This window comes from Brachypodium distachyon, chromosome 4 (genome assembly GCF_000005505.3).
Source record: "Brachypodium distachyon strain Bd21 chromosome 4, Brachypodium_distachyon_v3.0, whole genome shotgun sequence".
NCBI classification, from domain to species: domain Eukaryota; kingdom Viridiplantae; phylum Streptophyta; class Magnoliopsida; order Poales; family Poaceae; genus Brachypodium; species Brachypodium distachyon.
Genome location: NC_016134.3, coordinates 8759689 through 8780367, shown reverse-complemented (window position 1 = coordinate 8780367; position 20679 = coordinate 8759689). Strand labels below are relative to the sequence as shown.

At 41.8% G+C, this 20679-nt stretch overlaps 3 protein-coding genes across 8 annotated transcripts; 2 read left to right on the top strand and 1 right to left on the bottom strand.

Moving 5' to 3' along the window:
• Nucleotides 1-2412: 2412 nt before the first annotated feature.
• Nucleotides 2413-6356, top strand: LOC106866748 (cysteine-rich receptor-like protein kinase 21). The gene is made up of 6 exons (XM_024455139.1): nucleotides 2413-2942; nucleotides 3795-3949; nucleotides 4802-5012; nucleotides 5094-5325; nucleotides 5432-5594; nucleotides 5930-6356. Exons 2-6 carry the CDS (start codon nucleotides 3803-3805, stop codon nucleotides 6098-6100), a joined length of 924 nt encoding a protein of 307 aa, XP_024310907.1. The 5' UTR covers nucleotides 2413-2942; nucleotides 3795-3802; the 3' UTR covers nucleotides 6101-6356.
• Nucleotides 6357-6624: 268 nt separating this feature from the next.
• Nucleotides 6625-20072, top strand: LOC100826264 (probable LRR receptor-like serine/threonine-protein kinase At4g29180). 4 transcript variants are annotated; one of them, XM_024455126.1, is made up of 14 exons: nucleotides 6625-7004; nucleotides 12153-13013; nucleotides 14421-15000; nucleotides 15097-15584; nucleotides 16088-16226; nucleotides 16361-16432; nucleotides 17069-17140; nucleotides 17227-17307; nucleotides 17588-17754; nucleotides 17872-18074; nucleotides 18183-18309; nucleotides 18819-18875; nucleotides 19002-19194; nucleotides 19282-20072. In XM_024455126.1, the coding sequence occupies exons 2-14, from the start codon at nucleotides 12752-12754 to the stop codon at nucleotides 19715-19717; spliced, it is 2877 nt and encodes a 958-aa protein (XP_024310894.1). In that variant the 5' UTR covers nucleotides 6625-7004; nucleotides 12153-12751; the 3' UTR covers nucleotides 19718-20072. The 4 variants fall into 4 exon arrangements, with proteins under 4 accessions (XP_024310894.1, XP_010237377.3, XP_024310895.1 ...); XM_010239075.3 differs by lacking the exon at nucleotides 6625-7004 and adding an exon at nucleotides 9974-11985; XM_014902474.2 differs by lacking the exons at nucleotides 6625-7004; nucleotides 12153-13013 and adding an exon at nucleotides 13375-13588.
• On the bottom strand, nucleotides 8339-9810 carry LOC100842686 (myb-related protein MYBAS1). 3 transcript variants are annotated; one of them, XM_003577170.4, is made up of 3 exons: nucleotides 9571-9810; nucleotides 9248-9377; nucleotides 8339-9160 (listed from the first exon to the last, which is right to left on the bottom strand). In XM_003577170.4, exons 1-3 carry the CDS (start codon nucleotides 9596-9598, stop codon nucleotides 8698-8700), a joined length of 621 nt encoding a protein of 206 aa, XP_003577218.1. In that variant the 5' UTR covers nucleotides 9599-9810; the 3' UTR covers nucleotides 8339-8697. The 3 variants fall into 3 exon arrangements, with proteins under 3 accessions (XP_003577218.1, XP_014757970.1, XP_014757969.1); XM_014902484.2 differs by having other exon boundaries at nucleotides 9484-9809; XM_014902483.2 differs by having other exon boundaries at nucleotides 9248-9809.
• Nucleotides 20073-20679: the final 607 nt, after the last annotated feature.

Here is a 20679-nt window from a genome sequence, read left to right as displayed (position 1 = left end):
TATATGTTTATGGCAATCATTCAATCGTACGTCCATACCAGTATTTCGTGCTGATGCAGTCTGCGCAGGCCGTCTTTAGTCGATCGCTGTCGCTATTGAGCAAAGAACATATATGGCTGTTACATAGAAGAACAGAGAGGACTGCTAAGCTGTTGTTTGATTATCTCTTGCCAAGATGAGCACAGCAATTCAGGCTGATGGGGACTGCTAAGTAAACATAGAACACCTAAGTAATCCAAAATGAGGAAACAACCAAGGCTCAGTTCAAGAAAAAAGAGAAAACAACCAAGGCCATGATTAGCACAGAAAGCACATACTCCCTCCGTCCAACAAAAGACGTCTCAAGTTTGTTAAAATTTGGATTGATCTAAACATGACTTAGTGTACATATGCATTGAAATTTAGTGAAAGTTAAGACATACTTTGCTGGACGGAGGGAGTACAAGATAACACATGTGGAACATGGACTATTTATTGAGCATTAATATCCATTTGCCACTTCGATTAATTCGACATGTCTCGGCTCCATCAGACGCATAATTAACAATGATATCAAGTTCCTACCCAAAATCAGCCCTGAATGCTCATGCTTTCCATCGCAAAAGAGGAGCCTCCAATCATGAATGCCTGATCAGATTTAGGAAATCTTCTTGACGATGTCCTGGATGACCTCGTCCATGTCCAGCTTCTTCATCGCTGTGAAGGGCCGAGGCATGTTCTGCACATCAATTTCAGCGTGCTACTTGAATCAAATTGCAAAGTCACCCCGCATCTTGAAACAATACAGTAATATTAATTAGAATGGCAACAAGAAACCAATGTAAGAAAACACGAATGTTAATAGGCCTCAATTATCAGTATAATGAGAGTTTGATTTTGCGACTGAAAAGGCACATATATTATTGATCTGGGAAATGTTGCCTAGTACTATGAAACAATCAAATGGAATTGTAACGAGTACAAATCAAAGGTAAGCTTTTGGCAAAAGAAAAGGATGACTAGCTAAATGGGTACTACTATATGATTAAGAATCCCATGGATGATTAGTGAGATTACCAGCAGTGACATGAAGACTTCACCGCCTTCTTCGCGTATCTCAAGACACCCACGGCGTGGCTGAGAACGAGACAGTAAAAAGGGTGTCAATCAAGAAAAGCATGAGATGCAAAAACAAAATGCCAATCATGGAATGGTGAAGTACTGAAGTTCATGATGATTATGAAGAAGTAACACTGGAGATACCTTTTCAGGATTGATTATCACGGAAACCCCAGGGACAGCACTTTCCAAGTCCTCCTTCACCTTCAAAGCTCTTTTCTTAAAATGCTGGCACTGGGTGCTGGAGATTTGAACAAACTAGAATGTGGTAAGAGGAAACTACAACCATAATTGCAGCCAGAGTCGTCGAAACAAATACAAGACCATATCAAGTTTACAAAGGGATGGGCTGCAGACATTCAACTTGCAAAGTAGATTCAAATAATACTTTCCTATGTGGAATGAAGAAAATAAGTTTGCATCAAATGCAATCATGTCTGAATCATTTTGAAATTTACGGTGCAGAACAATGGCGGCATCCAGGTAACAAAAAACTCCTAGTTTCCTTCATAAGCAATCATAAGAAAAAGTAACTGTATCTCCAGCAAATAATAAACAGCATGTTTTGCTTGCAGTTCCCATTTGTTAAATTCCAAGATGGAAACGAGGTTCCAATAAATATTGCACAAATGAGGTTCTCTACATCTCTAGTTACCCAAAATAATTTAATCTTGTATTGGAAATGGGGTTTCAAACCTAAAAACTCTGTTCACGAATAGCCCTCCCTCCAGGATAGCAAATTTTAGATCCACAAAAGGAAATGGTACTAACTACTAGAGTTCAGTTTCCTAATTTTCGGTGCATCACTTGCAGTTACAAACAGAAAGCCAGTTTCCTGCTTCAGGCAGACACCAATAGATCAGATACCTACATAGAGCTGCAAAATTGTGACCCTCAGGATACTCTTTGACCCTCCTTAGTTAAACCAAATGAACTAAAACTTTAATTTATGAGCCTTACCAATAGAGCAGCCCAGCCCACCCCTGAGGCAAACATCATAAGACCACCGCGCGTCCCCCTCCCCGGCCAAAACCCTTCCCACTAGCACCACCACCCTCCCTCTCTTCCTCTTCCTATCCTTTCGGGCCGTTGCCGCCCCTCCCTCCTCTCCTCCCACCGTCAAAGACCACCGCTGTGACACCATGAAATAGAACATTATGTTCTAACTTGAGAATCTACAAAAGAATTTGAGATCAGCTGAACAGAATGAATGATGCACTAGCATCTTATCACACCATGAAATAGAACATTATGTTCTAACTTGGTGCTGTGTGATCAGCTGATCGCCCCGTGTCAAATTGATCCATTAGTCCATTTGCATCAGTCTTCATGTTGCTAGCCTTTGACAACAGTTAATCCATTAATGACATCAATTTTATGTCTAGCCTTGGCGCAGCGGCAGAGCTGTTGCCTTGTGACCATGAGGTCACGGGTTCGAGTCCTGGAAACAGCCTCTTGCAAAAATGCAGGGAAAGGCTGCGTACAAAAGACCCAAAGTGGTCGGACCCTTCCCCGGACCCTGCGCAAGCGGGAGTTACGTGCACCGGGCTGCCCTTTAGAATAATTGTTAGTCAAAGGCTTGTTCTAACGAGACAAAGTAAGCCTTGTAAATTTGGATGGAGGGAGTACTTCGGAGGCCAAAAGCGACACTATCATCCACCATACTTACAAAACAAATGAAAACATTGTTACATTTGTAACAGTCAAATCTCAATTTATTTCTTTAATATTTTTTTGATGTATTTGGTACTGTATCAGGCTTAGAACGGAGGCCTTCCAGGCAGCTGAATTAGAAGATCTCAGGACTCTTCCTCCCTCGGAATTTGAGGAAGATGATGCATCAAGTATGTTCCCGCACCTCAATCATAATCGACAAGTTCTTCAAACTTCTATTTAGGCGCTACAAATCTCATTGTTTGCATCCTTTGGGCTGATGAGAACTGTCTGGGCAATAGAATGTTACCGAGTTTATGATTAGTGCATGAAGGAGAGCACAAAAGGAGAAACTAGCTTAGTAACATAAAAACAAGTTTAAAGTTAAAAAACAAGATACAAGATGTTCACTGTGAGATGATATGTTATGTCTCTCGTAGGCTTGAATGTCTCATGAGTCTCTCTGTCTATTGTGTGGTGCCACCATGGTCTGCATCGCATACATCCTCATTTATCCTCGTAGGCTGAGGAGGTTGGGGAGCTTTTTCTATAGTAGTAAAAGGTTTTTTATTTCATGGCATAAACTTCATGCATTATTATCTAACAATTGCATTATGTGTTATACATTAATACTGTTTTCTTGTCAGATAGAAAAGAGAGCATGATATAGTATAATCTGTTATAAGTGATCACTGCACATGTCTCCCGGAACATGGCCGAATTACTGATTCTTTATGTTCATCATTTTCTTCAGTTACATTTCAAAACTCGAAATTAAATAGGATTCACTGCCGGAAAATTTCACTGAAACTTCTTTTTTTTACGAACACTGAAACTTCATTGAAAATGCATATTTTTGTTTTTGACATGACACGGAAACTGTGGATTATTGCTCTAGTTCAACCATACTTTATCCACTTGTTCTGAATATGTGGATGCTAACTATTAAGCTATCCCATAGAAATAGTATGCACGCTGTTTTACTCTTTTAAACAAGTAAGTAAGGACTCAATAATAAGGTAGTTTTTTCCTACATGAATCAGGCCAGGTTATGACTATGGAAGAACTGGTAAATCTCACTATTGCTGGAAAAGAAATAGAAACGTTATATTTTAGTTTCTCCCAGATGCTGACTGCAACCGACAATCTGTCTTCGAGAAACTTGGCTGGACATGGTGGATTTGGCTATCTTTACAAGGTAATGCTTTCTTGAGATAAACTGTATTATGATATTAAATCTTGAAATGCTTAAGAGCTTGCAATACCAAAAGGGTAAAACATGAAGGATGATATTTCAGTTCGCCGCTCTAGGGGACAAAATGTTAAGAAACTTGTGTGGTAATGTGGTATCCAGTGGCAGAGCCAGACTAAAATGCTTGTGTATCATTCAAATACATATCGAATGGGGTTGGGTTCTTTAAGTCTTTGTACTATATGTTTTTTTTTCTGGTAATAGCCATTTGTAGAGTGCAAGTGTGTAACAGACAAGTGCAACCAACCAATACTTTGGTCATTCGACTCCTTAACTGATGGAGTATTTGTAGAATAGCCTTGGGTCTTTGTATTTTCCTCCACCACTGATAGTTGAAGCATAACTAGTTTTAAATTGGACACAACTAGTATACTATATTTGAATATATCCTATTTGCTTATGAACTTAAATTGGTTCCGATTTTCAATTCACCATAAATTGTGTGCTATTTTATGTTTTTTTCTAGAATATACCACGGCGGGTATATCATAAATTGAAGTGTGCTATTTTATATGTAATATAATTTTTCAATGTTTCGTATGGCATTAAGGAGAGAATTCAAGACTCCTAAAATGGAAAAGAACAATGCTGAGTACTGATTAGATTGTCTCGGCTCCAACTTGAATTGCCACTCAAATCTTGCATATACCACTAATGGCAAATGGTGGTCATTTGCTTTCTTGGGCAGCCAGCCACCACCAGCCAGTGTAACCAACAGCGGACCATACCAGAAACATACTCCTAGCCCCTAATACATGTTTAGGTGTATTGTTTAATGTTGGCACTCAATCTTTTCAGGGCAGACTTCCTAATGGTCTTGATATTGCTGTCAAAAGACACGATAGATCTTCAGCGCAAGGTCTACCTGAGTTCAGAGCTGAGATTGAAATAATTCCAAATCTTCGGCATAAAAATATAGTTGCGCTACTTGGTTGTTGTGTTCAAGGAGAAGAAAAGATACTTGTCTATGAATATATGCCAAATAAAAGCTTGGACTATATCATCGCTGGCAAGTTTTTTCCTTGTCATTTTTCAGATAATACTTCTACCTTTTTTCTCGATATCTAATACTGTGTTGATGTTTTTGTAGATGAATCAAAAAGAGAATTGCTTAATTGGTCTAAGCGTCTTCAAATAATAAAAGGAATAGCTGATGGTCTTCTTTACCTGCATGTGCATTCCCAGATGTGCATTGTCCACAGGGATATAAAAGCAAGTAATATCCTGTTGGACCATGAAATGAATGCTAAAATTTCTGATTTTGGTCTGGCTAAGAAACTAGCTCCGAATGTGACTGCAGAAGTCCTTGTTTACGGTACATTGTAAGAGCTTATCTGATTTAACTATCCAACTAGAGATACTACCCGCTTAGTTCTCATTTTGAAGAGTTTTTCACGTGCATTGTCTGATCCCAATTTCATCTGCTAGTGGCTATGCGGATCCTGAATATGTTGCTACTGGAATGATGTCGGAGAAGACAGATGTATATAGCTTCGGCGTTGTACTTCTTGAAATTATATCTGGGAAGATGTCTCGGTCTCATATGGCGAAGACGAAGGAGAGCGAATCTCTTCGGTGTCTTCCTGATTATGTAAGTATTTAAAACAAGCATGCATTGAAGTATTAACTCACAACATTGATTTATTTCAACATAGTTCTAGTCGCCACACACTGGTCCGTTTTCGTGAATAGAAGATGGCTGCGACTGCACTCTGCCTCGGTGCAGAACAATATATGTGCAGCTACATAATTTGAGATTCCCTGAACTACATGATTTCTGGTTTACAGTTTCATATCTTGTTTTTGTGCAGCCTCGGTGGCACATGCTTCATCGTCTCTCATTTGTCCCTTTCTGGACTGGAAGAAAACTTTGACTTTCAGTAAATCTGGTTGTTGAAATGGTTTTGACACACTATTTTATTTCAGGCGCGCTCGCATGGAAAGAAGTTGCATAAGCTTATCGATCCGCTATTAGGCGCTAAGAAGAGTGACAGAGCTCCCATCATGGAATGCATTAAGGTGGCGCTGATGTGCGTTCGCCGTGTCCAAGATCGGCCCACCATGTCGGAAGTCGTTGCCATGCTGAGTGCAAGATGATCACCAGCTTGCTGTCATTAAGTAATACGATGTTCTAGCTTATCGAAGACAACCACAGAGTACGAACATCATAGGGGGCAACTAGTATGTTTATTGCATTTCTCATTTCTCAGAATGCAGCCTGTGATGAGTTGCCGGTTGGTCGCACGATTTTAGTTCTCCATTGAGCTGATATGTGTGCAACTTTGAGTTGTGAACTAACATTTCGTAGCGGATGCATGCATGCCTGGAGACACAACATCTCACTTTGGTTCTCTGCTGCTATTTGCCATCAAATGATATACTTCTTCGGATCTATAATAAATGTTGGAGACTTAGTGTACTAACTTTGTACTAATAAATCCCCAACACTTGTTATGGATTGGAGGGAGTAAATAACTTAGTAACAACATTGAAGCACTCGGTATTTGCTTAACTTACGATTTTTTAATTATTTTACAAAAAAAATTTGTCAAGCCCTTGAAAATAAGTACAAGGCCAGGCGTTACCGAAAATGCAATTGTCTCGTAGTCGCCAAATTAGCCACAAGGTCAATCTATAACGAGGGAGTGTGCCCCTTTGGCCTTATTCTGGCCAGCACGCTCAGCAGCAGCTGCACAATCCTTGAAGGGTTACAAACTGGAAATTTGAGATTTTTAATACGTGCGTGATATTAAGCTGAAAAGCAGGGAGGGAGCAGGACGCACTGTCGCCGGGTGAAGGAAGAAAGGGCCGGCTGAAGGAGCAGTCCAGCCCATGGGCCAAATGCCCGGCACAACAACCATCCAAATATTCTCAAAAAAAAACCCCATCCAAATGCCATATTCTCAGACCCACCTCCGTCCTTGTCGGCGCCGGCGACGAGAGGGAGAGGGGTTAGGGGCGATTTGCTTCGGCCCCGGCGACGGCGCAGATCGACGGCCAGGTGAGAGGATCCGCGATCCCCCCTTCTCTCTCATTCGGATACAGCCGTACTGCTGCACACATTTTGGCGCTGCTTTTGCATCGCGCTCTTGGTAACTGAACCCAAGTACAGTGGATGTGGATCCGGAACCAACTTTGCTTCTCTGATGGCTTTCTGTGCGATTAAATGGGTTCTAAGCTTTCCTCCTCAAGTTCGTACTATTAGGTTGTGTTTGGTTGCAGAGTGAGGTGGAATGGAATGGAACCATTCTATTCCAACAAGAATGGAATGTGATGGCATGGTTCTAGTCTGTTGTTTGGTTGAGGTGGAATAAAGTGGAATGGAATGGTTTCATTATGGGTTTGGTTTGAGAGATGAAATGTGATCCAATGATGTACTCACCTGCTTGGTGAAGTAACCTCCAAATTCTGCACACAAGTTCCGGATATTGAAGGTATATTCCCTTCTCAGGAACCACTTGGTTCCATTCTAGTTTTGTATATTTCAACAACCAAACACTGGAATCACATCAAAATCTGAAATGGTTCCATTACATTCCACTATCTTCCAGCAACCAAACGCAACGTTAGTTGCAGGATCTGTTTCACTTTCTCAGCATGGCTGATGGATACGAGACTCCGAGGTGCGGACCACTCACATCCACCTTTCATTTACCTTGTAGTGCTGAATCTACTTTTTTCATCAAGTGGCTGCTGATCTGCAAGTTGCTGCTAACCTTATGTGTCCAGCAGGATGTACCGTTCTTATGAAATTTCTGTCGTCGAGCCTGATTTGAGAGATTAAATGATAGACCACTCACTCTGGAATAAGCCTGTTAGTTCCACTCAGGTCATACATATCGATAGCTGTAGAGGAGTCTGAAATGTCCCGTGAAAGGAATCGGAGGGGTTCCTTGTTGGCATTGTTTCTGACCTGTTTGAGAACATAGTTATAGACAAGGTTCATGCTTGTATTAACATCTTTCCTGGATTTGAGTCTAAGCATAAATAGGTTGTTACTCTTTCAACCCCTGCTTTTATTTTAACATATCCGCTTTATCTGAATCACTTCTGCATTCTTTTGTAATATATACTGTATATTGAACTTATTGTTTCCATGGCTTGTATCTTTGGAGGAATACTTCTTGTATCGAGTGCTAGGTGTCGCAAACTCAACAAATTTGAGTGAGGAAATGAGAGCATGATAGACATTATCATGGACGCTTACGATTCTTTCGCCTTTGGTTGAATAGTCCATTCCCCCTTCTTTTTCGCTCCTTGAGATATCATCAGCCTGGTGGCCCTGTTTTTAGCTTCAGAATTGATGTTCTAGTCACAGGGTCTTGTAGCTCCACAATGAGAACCACGTAGGTGGAATATTATATTCATATACGTAATGGTGTACAATGTACATTTATGTCAAACCAATAGCTTTACCAAAATTTATTACTGCAGACTGACGCTGTATCATGATGCATATAAATTGCCCTTGTATACTATCAAGGGCAACCTATTTTACACGCTAGATAGGCACACACATCATGAGCACACCTGAAAATCTGTAATGTTACAGTACACATGTAAATATTGAGATCCAAACTATTGCAAACATAGTTACTGGCAATTCTGGCAAGCATATACATAGGTACTGGTAATTCTGTTAAGCATATGTATGTATCTTAGTAATCTGACCTCCACCCTTCTGGCTTCAGCTTTCAATAGCAGGAGCCTCCTCCTGTAACATAACCAATTTCTGGAGCCAAAATCTTGGTATCGTAATCGTCCATCTTCCACACTACCTCAGAGTAGTAGCAGTCTCCCACAGGAGATGGCAGCAGAGGACATGCAAGATTACCGCATGCTTTATCATCAATGGGCAGCATCGCAGGTGCCTCAATCTCCCTCCATATCTGATCCATGGAATATCCATCCATGACACTCTGATTGCTCTTAAGCACACTTGAGATGGAGGTACTGCCATTACTAGCGCTGCCTTCCTCCTTGCCAGTGATTGGTGCAATCTGAATGAGTCCAGATTGGTACGTAAACGATGAGCAGGAGGACGACGGGGACATGTCTGTCGTCCTCTCTTGTGCTTTCTTCCTCATGTGTGTCCTCCAGTAGTTCTTGATCTCATTGTCCGTGCGCCCTGGCAGCCTCCCTGCTATCCTAGACCACCTATAAAGAGATAGATGATTAGCAAGTTTCACTTCTAATAGCTGAGAAGACAGTCTTCATCATAGTCTTGTTTTGGAGATATCAAACCTGTTACCCCATCGAGCATGGAGCTCAATAATAAGATGTTCCTCTTGTGGCGACATGCGCCCATGCTTGAGGCCAGGGTGGAGATAGTTGACCCACCGAAGGCGGCAGCTTTTGCCTGTCCTGTTAAGGCCTACACGACCATAGATAAGGTGACATATGAAGACAGAACTGGTTAGAGAAAAATGAGACTGCATGCTGTTTGCATCTTTGTGCCAAGGGCTTGCAAAATTGGCTACCTAATTTGCAGGTCTCCCACCCCTCAAACCTGAGACTTTGGCAACGAAATCCCAACGGCGATCACCGAACAGGCGGACAGTGCGTACCAGTTGCAGGTCCTCCTGCTCTGTCCATGGCCCCTTGCGCATCTCATCCCGCACTGTCACCATCCTCTAGCGTTGCTCGCTTCGGCCTTGGATGGGCTGGGAGCCAGCCTTGTTGCTCTCCCTCCTCTGCGTACTCGTAGGCTCCAGTTTCAGGTTCAGATCCTTGATGAACTCCAGCCTGATGGGAAGAAGGTTGCTTATTAGGTACTTTGTTTTTCTTAGCTGTGCACTGGTTTGGTGGTTCTGGCTTCTCATTTTATAGGCAGGACAAGGAGGCTCTTGCGGGGTCATGTGACGTAGTGGGTATGGTTTAGAGAATCTTAAAGATCCTATTTTTCATCATTAAAGCTGTGCTCAGACTAAAATTGGCTTCCCTTTGCTCTTGCTTTGTGTTTCAAATTATAGAAGGGAATGGTCAGGTCAATCTTACTTATACTTGATCAGAACATATGTATTTCTGACTTCTCGTTTGTTTACTCTGCGAGTTGACTCCCTGCTTCTAATTAAGTAACATGCCATTCATTTTTTACTCAATAGGTAGATAAATTCATGATTTTTTCTTTTGATGAACTGCTTTGTGCGCATCATTTGTCTCATGGAATGGCAGGATTCACTTCTGAAGTGAAGGCAAACACTCACAATTTTTCTTTTAACTGAAACGCAAACGAAAGGAAGCAATCTATAAAAGGGTGCATTTTGTTACCAGATAAGCCATGATGCTTGTCCATCGAGAATCTTTTTGTGCTAAATCCATGGGTGTCACTATTTGTTTGCTGGGGACAAGCATTCATCGACTCACGGACCGAATGTGTAATCTTTCTCTTGATCCTTACGTATTTTATTTCTCCTGGATGTGAAAAGCATTTTTCCTTTCTGTCAGCCATTATTGTTGGGACAGAGGACTTTATCCCTCCTTTCTTATCAGTTATTATACTAAGCAAAGCAAAATATCTGCAGACATATACACACCTGCAATACAGATGTGCCTATGCACATTCTGACACTCATCTTATCAGTTAGTTGAGCCTCATCGAAGCAAAGCTTTTGTGCATCTATACTGACTACTTGGATGTATTGTGTTGTGATTATATGTTATACTTATGCTGTTTTCCTTCAGAAGCAATAGTTCCACTATTTTTCTGTTTCTGACACCCTTGTTGATTTATAATTGAATGACATGTTACTAAATGCTGAATCTCATTAATATTACTCATTTACTGAAATTTTGATACCGTTTATGCCTTCATGGAGACGGAAGTTGTAAAAAGACAGACGGAACGTGGACAGCAGGGTCTTGAGGAGTATTTTATCTCATGGCCTAACTTCTCCATCGCCATGGAATTAGTTGCTTTTCGTTTTCTGGAGGTTCCCTCAGCACAAAATGATAAATACAATTTCTCCATGACCAAGAGCAAGCCAGGGAGGCAAGGAAGCAGCACTGATGTGGAGGCCACCAACCTGCAATCTTGCAGCCCACTTTGTGGCCACTCACCACCTTTTTTATCCTGGCATCTTACTTTAAGGCTCCCCATACAACTGCAATCAGGTTTTGTATCTGAGCTATCTTTGCTTGCTATAGCTTGCATGGCTTGGGCAGGAACAATGCACTGTCTTTAGGACACTGATCAGTCATCATCAGTGTGGTGACAATTAAGTTCCTGTTCTCGTGTCCATCAAATGCATCACCCATGTCAAGTCCTTTTCTCAGATATGTGCACCTCATAAATCCTTTGGCATGATGCTCCTTGGCCTCAGGGAAGAAAGCTGAAGAATTTCCTGAAACTAGAGGCTTGGACTCGCTAAGTGTTTCTTGTCTCCTTTTTTTTCTAACTCCTTTTTGCTAGTACCCAGAAGATCACCTTTATATTGCAAAAAATGATGCATACTTTCCAACTTTCCATCATACATTGTGCTACTGCAGTCTAACAAAAAGTTGAATTTTACTGTTACCTGAGAAAATAATTGGTGAAATGGAAATACTGATTGCATAGCCCATGACTCTTGCCTTGTGGATTCTTCCAGGATGATGGAATTAATTAGGAAATATGAGAGTGTCTGGGCCAGAAGATAAATCAGAAACAACTATATCAATCACTAGCTTTTCAAAACCAGTATCAGGAAAGGTGATCAACCTGAGCGTGGCAGGTGTTCCATTGCATTTGGTAGTTGCCTTTGGTGGATAAGATGGTGAAATGGCATCAGATTAGGACATTCGTGCTTTTGCATGAGCAAATTTAGTTTATGTTTCTTTTCTTTTTTCATTTCTTGTGGTGCACATAATAAGCTCCCCAGTTATCTTGAGTCATCAACTGCCCTGGAGATAATCAGATAATCATGCATCCTCATATGGTGATGTAGACCGCCATAAGTTTATAGACCATTCAGTTCTTCCAAAGGATCAAGTTGACAAGCAATGTAAGTTTTCACATCCAGATTGATTATATGGGAAATGGTAGAAGAGATATTAACCTTGGCTTCTTACTTATAGTGCTCTAATCCTGGTTATGATGTAGATGCCTTGCCCGCTTGGTGAGTGATACGGAACATTGAATTTCCACTCTCATTATCCTGGATTTTTGCAGGTGATCCCGGTGACAACAGCGACAATGACTGGGGATGCAGATAGAACAAAATAAAACTAAGACGGGGCATTTCATCGTTTTTTCTGATTAAAACCACCCAATTTCTCTTGGATGATTTGTTCTCTCTCCTCTCAAAGGGTAAGTGGGGGAGCTCTTGGAGGCCAGCCAGCTAAAGGTGGTGAGCAAAAGCAGCATCCACTGGGTGATGGAAAATTAAGGATATATGCTTTAAGCCTGTGATGGTGAGATTATGGATTGATGGGACTGCATGCAGGGGGAGGGGGCACCTGTCATGCCATAGGGCTTAGTGGGTGTCATCCACTTATCGTTGACGTAATCGGCCATTAGCGAGAAAGATGATCAATCACCTTGTTGTGGCCATGATTTCTACATGTGGCCAGTCATTGTTAGCTGTAAATAAAGCAGGGATTTGGTTAAACAGAAGGGAGGATATACTCTCATTTGCCTCTGTTGGAGTATTAATTTATTTACCAGGAGTAGGGCTAGCTATCTAGTTGTTCCTTGGCTGCTTGTCTGATGGAGACGATCACGATGACACTTGTGGTTTCTGTTTCTTGTTTTTATTACGCGACGCTGAAATGGTCAGGTCTTTTCTCTTGCAATATTTAAATTTCTTTAGCCACTCCACATATTGGAAACTCAGTCTTATTTCATGTCCTGTAGTCTTGCTCTCTTGGCATAAATTAAACAGTGAGGCCCTTCATGGATATGCAAGGGGCAGAAAATATTATCATCTTTCTGATATGCCATCACAATGGCCAGGTTGTTGGATGGTTATGTTGGTGCTGGTGGTTATGGCTTTAAGCTTCATTAGCATCCATGGTCAGCCAGACAACCATGGTAATTAACACATCTCTTAACTTCTCTGTTGATTTTGCTTTTGCATCAGTACTTAACCGTGTTCTTATGAGTCAATGGTATTTCCTAGGTTTCTTCCTTAGCAAAAAACAAGGGAAAATCAAAGAAATAGGAGGATTATAAAAAAGTGATGTGATTCGAAAGTGGTCCAAATTTCTGCTAAAATATACCCATGCTGGACAAGCGAACGTTCTGGAAAAGAATTTGAAAATTTTAATTATATAATTTAATGTTCTGAAACAAATTCCCTTCTAGTGTGGTTTTTATTTATTTGTGATTTAGATTATTGAAATGGTAAAGGGAAAAAATATAAAAGGCCGGAAAAAGATAGAGCCATGACGTGGACTACTATCACTACATGTCGCGAATCTCAAAGCATCATCAGAAACAAAGCACTCCCCCCAAACTCGCCGGCGGGCGGCGGCGGTTCTTCTTCGCTCCACCGGATTCCCCACCTCCGTCGGTGAAGAGATGCGCCGCTGCCGGACCTCGATGGTCTCCGTCCGCCCGCGCCAGCGACCCGGGCGCGCAGGGAGGCCCCACACTTCCTCGCAATGGTCCGTCCCCTCTCCTCTCAGTAGGCTCCTGCGATTCCGGCCTAGGTTCTCCCCCCGGATTCTGGCCTCTTTTCGTTTGATTGATACAGATCAGTGATTCGGTCAACATCGATTGATTTCCGGCGTAAAGAAAATGTAACAGTGATTCTTCTTGCACACAATGTGGAGACTGCATTTTGGAGTCAATTTCAGGCGCAAATAAAATGCAGTCTTTACAGAGCATTTGAGGGGGGGTTGTGCTTATAAGAAAATCAGTTGGATTTTATTAAAGGATCACCAACTTGAGGGATTTTTTCAAAGACACATGAACTTTGGGATATAGGGGCTGTTTGGTTGGTGATCTGACAGATATGCCTGAGAAAATTACTTGCCTGAGAGGAACCCATGAATCTGTAGTTCTATGCCTGGCCAGGCTTGCCTGATGTTTCTTGTTTTGTTGGAGCCTGAGCCTGAGTGCATAAGATAGCTACCGATTGTGACTAGTCTGCGCAGTTTTGATTTATGACCGTGCTTTGGTTGGCCAGCCTGAGTCAGGCGTCTGATTTTGGAGGCCTGAGCTCCGGCTATCTACGGGGTAGATTCTCAGATCAGGCTAGCTAGATGACCTCCCAGGCACCAAGCAAACAGCTCCATACTCCCTGTAAAAATGGGTCATTGATTCAGTTCAGAAGTAAAAATCATATCGGGTAACTGTTTCAGGCATGTTTGGAAGCTTGCACTTGTGGCAAGCCCATGATCGTTGTTGCTTGCGTTGGACTAGATGCGGTGAGGCTACAGTTCAGGCCCTAACATCCGTGCCCTTGTTCATATTCTGTCCATGTTCTTTTTGCAGGTTTCATAAGCATCGACTGTGGATATACCGCAAGCAAGGAGTACGTAGATTCCAGGACAGGTTTAACATATGCAAGCGATGACGGTTTCATTGAAGCAGGGCTGGTCCACATCGTTGACCCAGCGAATTTGCAGCCGGACCTTGCAGTTCGGTACTATAACCTTCGCTACTTCCCCAGCGGACCACGCAACTGCTACACGTTCCGGTCCCTAACACCGGGTGGCAAGTACCTTGTCAGGGCTGCATTTGGCTATGGCGACTATGACAAACTGAACAGGCTTCCTACCTTTGATCTCTATTTTGGGGTTAACTATTGGACGACGGTGACCATTGTCAGTTCCAGTACAGCGTATCTGTTTGAGATCATCGCTGTGTCCCCTGCCGACTTCCTGCAGATTTGTTTGGTGAACACAGGATCGGGAACTCCTTTCATCTCAGCACTTGATTTGAGAACACTTACGGCGAATCTTTACCCGGAGGCCAATGTGACACAGTCCCTGGTTTTGCTCAGCTTTTTCCGCGACACGGTTGGTTTTGGGCCCAATCGTTACCACTTTGGAACAAACTACCAGCACATCAGGTGAGCTGAACAGGATTTATTTATTCATTATGTAATGTTTCTGTAGCTCTCGCATTATCTTAAGTTAAGCCTACTCAATGTTCTGTTCAATTAAAGGTTCCCGGATGATCCCTATGACCGTATTTGGCAGAGGTATGAAGACATAGCCAGTTGGACAGACTTGCCCAACAAATCCAACGGGGAAATCCAGAACCCCCCTAATGACACCTACGATGCACCATCTGCTGTGATGCGTAGTGCATCCACTCCATTGAACGCCTCAACGATGGACCTATCTTGGAGTTCGGATTCATCCATGAGTGTCGGTGTCAACCCCACATACATTCTTGTACTCTACTTTGCTGAGTTGGATGAGGGCCAAAATTTAAGGCAATTTGACGTCTCTGTGGATAATAACCAATTAGCCTCTGCATTCAGCCCAAAGTTCTTGCTGACTACTGTTCTATCAGAGATTGTGCGAGGCTCGAGTGAGCATAGCATCTCCCTCGTGGCAACATCAAACTCAGTACTTCATCCTTTGATCAGCGCGATGGAGATATTCATGGTGCGGCCAGTAAATGAATCTGCCACTGACTCTGTAGATGGTATACCCTAGAACTTTCAGAAGCTCTTTCTAATACACCGTTCTTGTATGCTATTAGGTTGTCTAACTTGGTCAACTAAGCAAAAAGCTAATTCGGCACTTAATTTTAATGTATGGCATTAATGTTTCAGGCATTTGCCGATGTCATTGATGGCCACTGTGTTTGGCAAATAGGTTAGTCAGACAGGTTTAGTTTTCATGATAATGCTGACAAGGCTCATATCAAAATGCAAGCTAACTTTCTTACCTGAACATGCATTTTTATTGACTAATGGCATAAACATTTTGTTTCACAACTAAACATTCATTGTATTCTTACTAGTAGAACTAAAATCAATTAGTAGACCTTAATGGATAAGTTTAACTGGTCATATTTATAGTGTTCTGCTGGATCTAGTTTCAGAATGGATGAACTGAACGTCAAATTGTGTAGACTGTTTGTTCATCTTGTTAAGTGTTTGACTAAACCTGTGTGCATACTTCACTTATGTTTGGTATCTTCAGCCTGGACCATGATGACCATCCAGACGAACTATTCTGTGAAGAGAAATTGGGTGGGTGATCCATGTGTCCCTAGATCTCTTGCATGGGATGGCTTGAACTGTAGTTATACTCCCAGCAGTGCTCCGAGAATAACAGGCTTGTGAGTTTTGAACGAACAGAATTGCTCTATGTTTGTGCTGTGACGGCTGTCTTTTTTTGTTGTTGAGTTACACCAGAAACTAGTGAAGTTACACATAAAACTTATGTATGATGATTCTTTTGTTTTCCTTGCAGAATCATGTCATCCAGCGGTTTGGTCGGTGAAATCGATGCTTCCTTTGGTCAGATATTATTGCTCCAGCACTTGTACGTACATGAGTACCACCATTTCAGACTTGCACAGAGTAGAAATATTCTTATGTTAGTAGATAGTCTGTGAATTGGTAGTGCTTGCAGATTTGCGCATGTATGACCATCAACCCGCTCAGGGCTTTCTCTTCCAGTAAATCTCAGTAACACATTACCTTACCTTGTGAAAGTATAATTTCAATTTTATTATCAAACTGTATTGGTCAACCTTTTTGAGAGTACTCCCTCCGTTAAATATAAGATGTTCTAGGTTTGTACTAAGTCAAACTTCTTCAAGTTTGCAAGTTTGACCAAGTTTACAGAAAAATCTCCAGCATATGTAACTCTAATTAGTTTTATTAAATCCGTGATGATATATATCTTCATAGTTTACTTATTTGATATTTTGGATATTATTACATTTTCTATAAACTTAAGCAAACTTAAAGAAGTTTGACCTAGGACAAAGCTAGGACATCTTGTATTTAGGAACGGAGGTACTCCGTAGTAGTAAGCATGCTAAATCTCGAGCTCGTTACTTTTTGTTCTCAAGTTTCAAGTATCAAATATCTAGCTCAAAAAAATTAACTGGTAAATATGGGTATTTATTCAACTACAATTCATTATGAAGTATATGTTATTTTGCATTTCCAGGGATCTATCACACAACAGTCTTTCAGGGTCGATACCTGATTTTCTGGGTCAACTTCCAGCACTTAAGTTTCTGTATGTGTTCCTGCCAATGCGACTTCTATTTTGCAAACTTTATAGGAAAGAACCATTTTGATCTTTAGTTTCTTCGTCTATCACAGGGATTTGTCGGGCAACAACCTCAGTGGATCAATTCCTTGTAATCTGCTAGAAAAATCTCAGAATGGGTTGTTGGCACTAAGGTTTGCACCTGTTTCCTGTTATCATGTATATCATTTGTAAACATGTTTGTGTGTTACTAAATTCAAACATTTTTTGTTCGTCATACTCTTTGAATAATATTACAATAAGTTTATTATGCTACAACGATGTGCTGCTCTTATCAAACAAGAATGGAACGACTATTTTGACAAAAGAGGCAATTTAGTAGCTCAGGTCTCAACACTATTCAAGAGAGTGTTTGTGTTTCTAGTTTACTTCCAATATGTTAAAATATTTCACCTATCAGCATTCCGTTTGTAGGGTCGATAACCCAAACCTACATGGAGATTGTGCTCCCAGTCTGATTGGGAGAAAGAACAAGATAAAACTTGTACTCAAGATTGTGCTTCCAGTAGTTGCTGCACTGGTTCTGCTGTTTGTGGCGGTACATGTATTTGTTATTTTACCTAGAAGAAAGAAAAGACCAGGTAAGTAAATTAACAGTACTTACTGAACAGTGTAATTGATAAGGGAATTCAGCATGCTTGCTTGCCACTCATTCTGTATGTGCTTTAATATGGTTTCTGCCTATATGCTGCCTCCAGATGTGGCTCCTTCAGCTAATCTTTTTGAGAACCGGAGGTTCAGTTACAAGGAACTAAAGCGCATCACAAATAACTTCAACACTGTAATTGGAAAGGGTGGTTTCGGTTTTGTCTATCTTGGCAAATTGGAGAATGAAACTCAAGTTGCTGTAAAGATGCGGTCAGATACATCTTCACAAGGGGATACAGAGTTTTTGGCTGAGGTACATGTACAAATACAATATCGGTCCTTCTTTTCATAAAATTGGTAGCTATGTATTACGTATCATATTCATATTGCAGGCTCATGAATCACCATATCCATATTTCAGGCTCAGCACCTGGCTAGGGTTCATCACAAGAACTTGGTGTCCTTAATTGGTTATTGCAAGGACAAGAAACATCTAAGCCTTGTCTATGAGTACATGGATGGGGGAAACCTACAAGACCGGCTCGGAGGTTGGTAAATTTTGTCCCACATCATGCTGCATGAATGCGAAATTAAGTTCAACATGGTTGTGGAGTATCTTATGCTCAAGTAAATCTTAGCTCGTTCAAATTCAACTGTGTTTTCTCTTAAACAATGGACACAAGTTCAGGATATGCCACTATCTCACTTGGGGAAAGGTTTTGGTAACTGAAAATACCGGCCGGTAACCAAAACCCTGGGGTGGGGGTGTCTCACTAACATGTGGGTGGGTCCATGTATCCATGAAACATGGACTTGGGAAAAAATCGTGTAAATATGATAGTTCACTCTTTTGATCCTGTGAACAGCCCAAAGTCTTAAGATTAGCAGCATTTTTACTTCTGCTTATCAGCATACTTGAATGTTAATTTGGCTTCTTGCACGGTTGCACCAAGTCGTTGGTTCTAAAGTTAAGCATACTTGAATGCGGTCTGGCACTGCATGAAGCTACCAGCGCAATCCTATCAGTCCAACTAAATATCCTTTTTTCTGTTAACAGGTCAAGAACCCCTTAGTTGGATGCAGCGCCTTAAGATTGCACAGGACTCTGCCTGCGGTATGTAGCGATGTTGTCCATATGCATATTCAAACATTTCCCTGTTATATTTCAAATGTTCTACGTCGTGATCTTCTAGCTATCATCTATGCATTTCCAACTTAAATAGCCATGCAATGCATGTAGGCCTGGAGTACCTGCACAAATCTTGCAGCCCGCCGTTGATCCACAGAGATGTGAAGACTGGGAACATCCTTCTTACCAGAAATCTCGAAGCAAAGTTATCAGATTTCGGGCTGACAAGGGCTTTCAGCAGTGAAGAAGCGGTAACACACACCACCACCCAACCTGCTGGTACCCTCGGATACCTGGACCCAGAGTACGAATGTCCTCTGACGCTAGCTCCATATCGAACATTTGATATTTGATTTCTGATAGGTCTGATGTAAGAGTTAACCCCGAGCAGGTACTACGCGACCTCGCATCTAAGCGAGAAGAGTGACGTGTACAGCTTCGGCGCCGTTCTGCTGGTGCTCATCACAGGCCGTCCCGCAATCATCACCATCAGTGAGACGGTGAAAACCACTGTCGCGCTCTGGGTGGAGGACAGGCTCTCCGAAGGCGACATTGAGAATGTGACTGACCCAAGGATACGAGGGGACTGCGACATCAACTCGGTGTGGAAAGTGGCGGAGCTGGCTCTGCAATGCACGCGGCACGCGGCGCGGGACCGGCCGACGATGACAGAGGTCGTGGAGGGGATCGGCGAGAGCTTGATGCTCGAGACCTCGTCGCGCTCCATGAGGTGCAGCTCGGTTGGGACAGGTGGTTCGGGATTTGCTGACGGCGACTCCGTCGGTGTGCTCGAGACGGAAGTGATGGGAGAAACATCGGCACGGTGACATGGAGTGTTGCTTACTGTCCATCTTGATTTACATGGAGAAATATGAATCATTGACTGCATCAGATAGAAATCTGCACTTGAATTGCTGTTCTTGCAATGTGATTATATTATTTGCCAGAGGGCTAAGCAAAAAAGGAAAGAAGATCTGATCTGATGTACTATATTTGTACTAGGCATGCCTTGGCCAGCTGAAAATCGACAGCTTTAAATTTGCAGCCGGAGTGCGGTTGCAAAGTAGAAAATGTTTTGTGTTGCCTAAAACTGGCTTTGCCTGCTTGTGACAACACTATATGTGCTTTAGGATCTCTTTGATTCAAAAAGTTATACTATATTACTTAAGAATTTTTCTTACATGATTTGTTAGATCTCTTGGAAATGTTCTGCTGTGTATATGACAAACAGCTGATTCCTCAAGAGAATTCCTGCGCATGTACAAAACAACTCGTGTTACATTTTCCCTGTATTTTTAATTTACGTAGAATTGAACATTCATAACATCTCTAATTCTCTCTCTCTCTCTCTCTATCTTTTGACCTCTGCTTTTTGAATGCTCCGAGTCAAAAAGGCCATACTTTTGTATTGTTTTTCCATTTTTCCTAAAAATCATTCTTTTTTAATAAAAACACTTTTTTCATCATGTTTTTGTAACAGAATTTTATTCCCGTCTTATTTTGGGCTCTTTTTTTTGTATTCTCGGGCGGCCCTGGGCTGTTAACCTGCAAGATAGGCCCACATTCCCGGCATACCATGAATTTTTAATCGTGTTTAACCCCCGCGGAGAAGAAGAAGCAGCTCGATCCGCCGGGCGCCGGCCGCCTGTGACATTTTCCGCTGCCACTACTCCAGTCCGGCGATCTTGAAGACGTACGTGCAAGCCATGAAAGCTGGCGGTGTCAAAGAAGTACTTATCTTCAAGTCTATCTCATCCTTTGTACCGGACGAGAGTACCGCACAAGGGTC

What these genes read in the sequence shown, in the direction of transcription:
- LOC100826264 (XM_024455126.1), top strand. Translation starts at nt 12,752, where the DNA reads ATGGTCAGGTCTTTTCTCTTGCAATATTTAAATTTCTTTAGCCACTCC. An exon ending in TGGTCAGCCAGACAACCATG is followed by an intron (nt 13,014 to 14,420) that starts GTAATTAACACA and finishes TTCTTTTTGCAG; the next exon opens with GTTTCATAAGCATCGACTGT. An exon ending in ATATTATTGCTCCAGCACTT is followed by an intron (nt 16,433 to 17,068) that starts GTACGTACATGA and finishes TTGCATTTCCAG; the next exon opens with GGATCTATCACACAACAGTC.
- LOC100842686 (XM_014902483.2), bottom strand. Translation starts at nt 9,441, where the DNA reads ATGCAGTCTCATTTTTCTCTAACCAGTTCTGTCTTCATATGTCACCTT. An exon ending in CATGCTCGATGGGGTAACAG is followed by an intron (nt 9,161 to 9,247) that starts GTTTGATATCTC and finishes ATCTCTTTATAG; the next exon opens with GTGGTCTAGGATAGCAGGGA.
- LOC106866748 (XM_024455139.1), top strand. Translation starts at nt 3,803, where the DNA reads ATGACTATGGAAGAACTGGTAAATCTCACTATTGCTGGAAAAGAAATA. An exon ending in GATTTGGCTATCTTTACAAG is followed by an intron (nt 3,950 to 4,801) that starts GTAATGCTTTCT and finishes CAATCTTTTCAG; the next exon opens with GGCAGACTTCCTAATGGTCT. An exon ending in CTTGGACTATATCATCGCTG is followed by an intron (nt 5,013 to 5,093) that starts GCAAGTTTTTTC and finishes ATGTTTTTGTAG; the next exon opens with ATGAATCAAAAAGAGAATTG.